The sequence below is a fragment of the Chinchilla lanigera genome, unplaced genomic scaffold (genome assembly GCF_000276665.1).
Source record: "Chinchilla lanigera isolate Chin_1 unplaced genomic scaffold, ChiLan1.0 scaffold00098, whole genome shotgun sequence".
NCBI classification, from domain to species: Eukaryota; Metazoa; Chordata; class Mammalia; order Rodentia; family Chinchillidae; genus Chinchilla; species Chinchilla lanigera.
In genome coordinates this window covers 247,190-250,230 of record NW_004955499.1, presented here as the reverse complement: position 1 = coordinate 250,230, position 3,041 = coordinate 247,190, and the positions used below count along the sequence as shown (strand labels likewise).

The 3,041-nt window shown below is 52.5% G+C and overlaps 1 protein-coding gene across 1 annotated transcript in view; it reads left to right on the top strand.

Moving 5' to 3' along the window:
- The window catches only part of LOC102021781 (tubulin alpha-1C chain-like), a 30,094-nt gene that overhangs the window by 4,991 nt on the left and 22,062 nt on the right, over window positions 1-3,041 (top strand). Inside the window, exon 4 of the mRNA XM_013505551.1 lies at window positions 1,413-1,566. Within this exon, the coding sequence (XP_013361005.1) occupies window positions 1,413-1,566 (154 nt within the window). The remainder of the gene's footprint in view (window positions 1-1,412; window positions 1,567-3,041) is intronic.

The window sequence follows — 3,041 nt, the reverse complement described above, 5'->3', positions numbered from 1 at the left end:
TTAAAACTGTCTACTGTGGCCCAGTGCAGTGACACATGCCTGTAGTCCAGGCTACCCAGGAGGCTGAGGCAGGAGGATACCTTGAGCCAGGATTGGAGCCCAGCCATGGCAGCCCAACTTTGGTGGAAGAGGAGGAGGAGGAGGAGGGAATTCTGTGATTTCGGAAGCCCTGCCAACTCTAACCGCACCGTTGTGCTTTCCTCTGTCACTGTCACTGGCTCTGTCCTCACCAACGCTTCCCCAGCGGGGAGCACGCTGAGCTCATCACAGCCTCACCTGGCTTCCCGGCTCCTCCCTCTGCCCAGGCGACAGCTGAGTACGTCAGGATGGGAGGAATTCACTACGAAAAACTACTGGAACGACTAGCCTTTGGGGATTCAGCAATGTGATTATATTGAACCTAAACGGGCTAAGAGTAAAGGAATTACATAGGAAAATGCCACGGCTTTTCGGAGGTGGGTGCTGAAGCATTTAAGCCCCACGCTGTCTGACGCTTTCAGAGGAACTAGGACAAAACAGTGCTGATGACATTGGTGTTCATGTTGGCATTCTTTCAACTTTTCTCTGGGTTTGAAATTTTTCAAAATAAGGTGATATAAAAGATAGACAGTTTCAAGAAAAAAATTACCCAGGCATATTGAATTGTTTATGGGCATTATAAAGCACCCAGAGACTTTGTTAAAAATGCAGATTCTAGAGGTTCCAAAGATCTGGGTGGGGTTGGGAGCGGTGGCACATGCCTGTAATCCCAGCACTTGGGAGGCTGAGGCAGGAGAATTGTTGCGTGTTCAAAACCAGCCTGGGCTACAAAGTTGAGTTCAAGGACAGGCTCAGTTACATAGCAAGACCCTGCCTCAAAAAGAAGAAGTCAGGGTGGAGCGACAAGACCTGGTGATTCTGAAGCAGGTCCCCAGGCTACACTGGAGCTGGGCCCCTTGGCTTTCTGCCGGGCAGTGTAACTGGCTGGGCACACATGTGCTCTGCTCTCCTCAGCTGGGGTGGAGCTCTGGAAAGGTCAGGCAGGTGGCAGAGGAGCGGCTGCATGCTGAGAACAGAACGGGGAGCTGTGGGTGGAGCAGAGGGCTCGGGGAGGAGTTGGAGACAGATTTTGCCCTCCTGCCCTTGCTTCTTGCTTGGGAGGGGGAAGAGGAGACTCTAGAGCCCAGGGGAACAATGGAATCAGGGCTCAGAACTAACTGCAGGGTGTCCCTGAAGTATAACTTCAGATTCCCATGAGTGGTGCTGCTCACCTGTGATCCCAGCTCGTGGGAGGCTGAGGCAGGGGGATCACTGCAAATCTGAGGCCAGCCTGGGCCACACAGTGAGTTCAAGGCCAGCCTGAAGTGCAGAGCAAGACCCTGCCTCAAAAACAGAGCTCACGATAAGTCACTGCAGTGCCCCCCACATTCCAGCGCTCCTGCAACCTGGAGTTTGGCCCTCACCCAGCTCACAGGCCGACTGCACACGTCGCGCTGGCTTCTGACCAGCAGGTGGCAGCAACGTATCTCTATTTCACAGACCAGCAACCGAAAGAGATTTCAGGCGCCTTGGAAACAGCTGACCCAGGTCCGGAGTTAGAAACCAGCCACATAAAGACAGGTGTGATGTGGCTTCTACCTTCCCTGATCATAGTGTCAGGGATGGGGAGGCGGACATAAGCGGATTATTAGTGTACTAGGTTTGCTGGGCGTGATGGAGCATGCCTGTAATCCCAGCACTTGGGAGGCTGAGGCAGGAGGACCTTTGTGAGTACATAACCAGCCTGAGCTACAAAGTGAGCTCAAGGCCAGCCTAAACTGCGCACTGACCTGTCTCAAAAAGACAAAAAAAAAAAAAAAAAAAATACTAGTTTACTAGTTTTGTGACGCAGGGCAAGTTACTTTACCTCTTTGTGAGCCACTTTCTTCCCGTTTTATTCTGTGAAGTGGGAAAAGCACAGAATCCTATGGGGCAGGGTGTTCGCAAAGGCTGGAAAGGATTAAACGTGTAGTGTGTCAAGTGCCCAGCCTGGCTCCTGGCCCGTGGGACGTGTCAGCTGTCGCTAAAGGCTGCAGAGAGGGAAGGAACAAGATGCCAAGATGTCCGGGGTGCTCCTGAGTGGGCGGGGCAGAGCCCCAGACTGGAGGCCGTGTAGAAAGGACTTCACTCTGGGTCAGTCAGAGAGTGAGAACCCGGCGGCCACACTGGGCTTGAGCAGGCGTCTTGAAGAGTGGGAAGCCACATCCCTCTGCCCGAGCCTCCCCTTGGATCCCACAGGCCGAGAGCCCAGTCCACCGGCAGGGCCACCCCGGGCCTGGCCTCCCTGAAAGACGCCCTGTCCTGCTGAGCCTTTGGTTGTGGGAGGTCAACACTCAGGGAACCAAGGCACAAGGCTGAGTTCCTCATCTGTGACATTTGTGCAAACTCAAGTGAGCGGATTCAGGCAAAGTAAGCAAAGCTATCTATTTTTTAAATAGTGTTCTAAACCGGGCGCGGTGGCACATGCCTTTAATCCCAGCACTTGGGAGGCTGAGGCAGAAGGATCGTTGCGAGTTGGAGACCAGCCTGGGCTACAAAGTGAGCTCAAGGCCAGCCTGAACTGCATAGGGAGACCTTGTCTCAAAAAGACCAAAAACAAGCAAACAAACGAAAAACATACTGAAGTCTCTTTTCATTTCTAATAGGCTGTGATCTCAGGGTTCCATTCCAACATAGGTATCTTGTCCCACCTCTTGTGGAAAGCCCAGCTAATGCAAAAGCATTTCCTGAAAGAAAGAGCTATTTAGAATATTTGTCAGGCAGGCGAGATTCCCCTGAGCTACATTCCCAGCTCCAACTGAGACTGTGTGAAAATCTTGACAACAAAACCTGCTGTCTCATTCCCAGACACTGACCTGTGGAACAGCCACCCTCCCTCCATTCCACTTGATCCTGTCCTTCCTGCACTGACGATGTTCTCTCACATCAGGGGACCGATTCTTCCACAGGACACTGACCACGGAACCTTCTGGGCACACAGGAGACCCAATTTCAGGAGGAGTACGCTGAGTCCATTGAGAAAA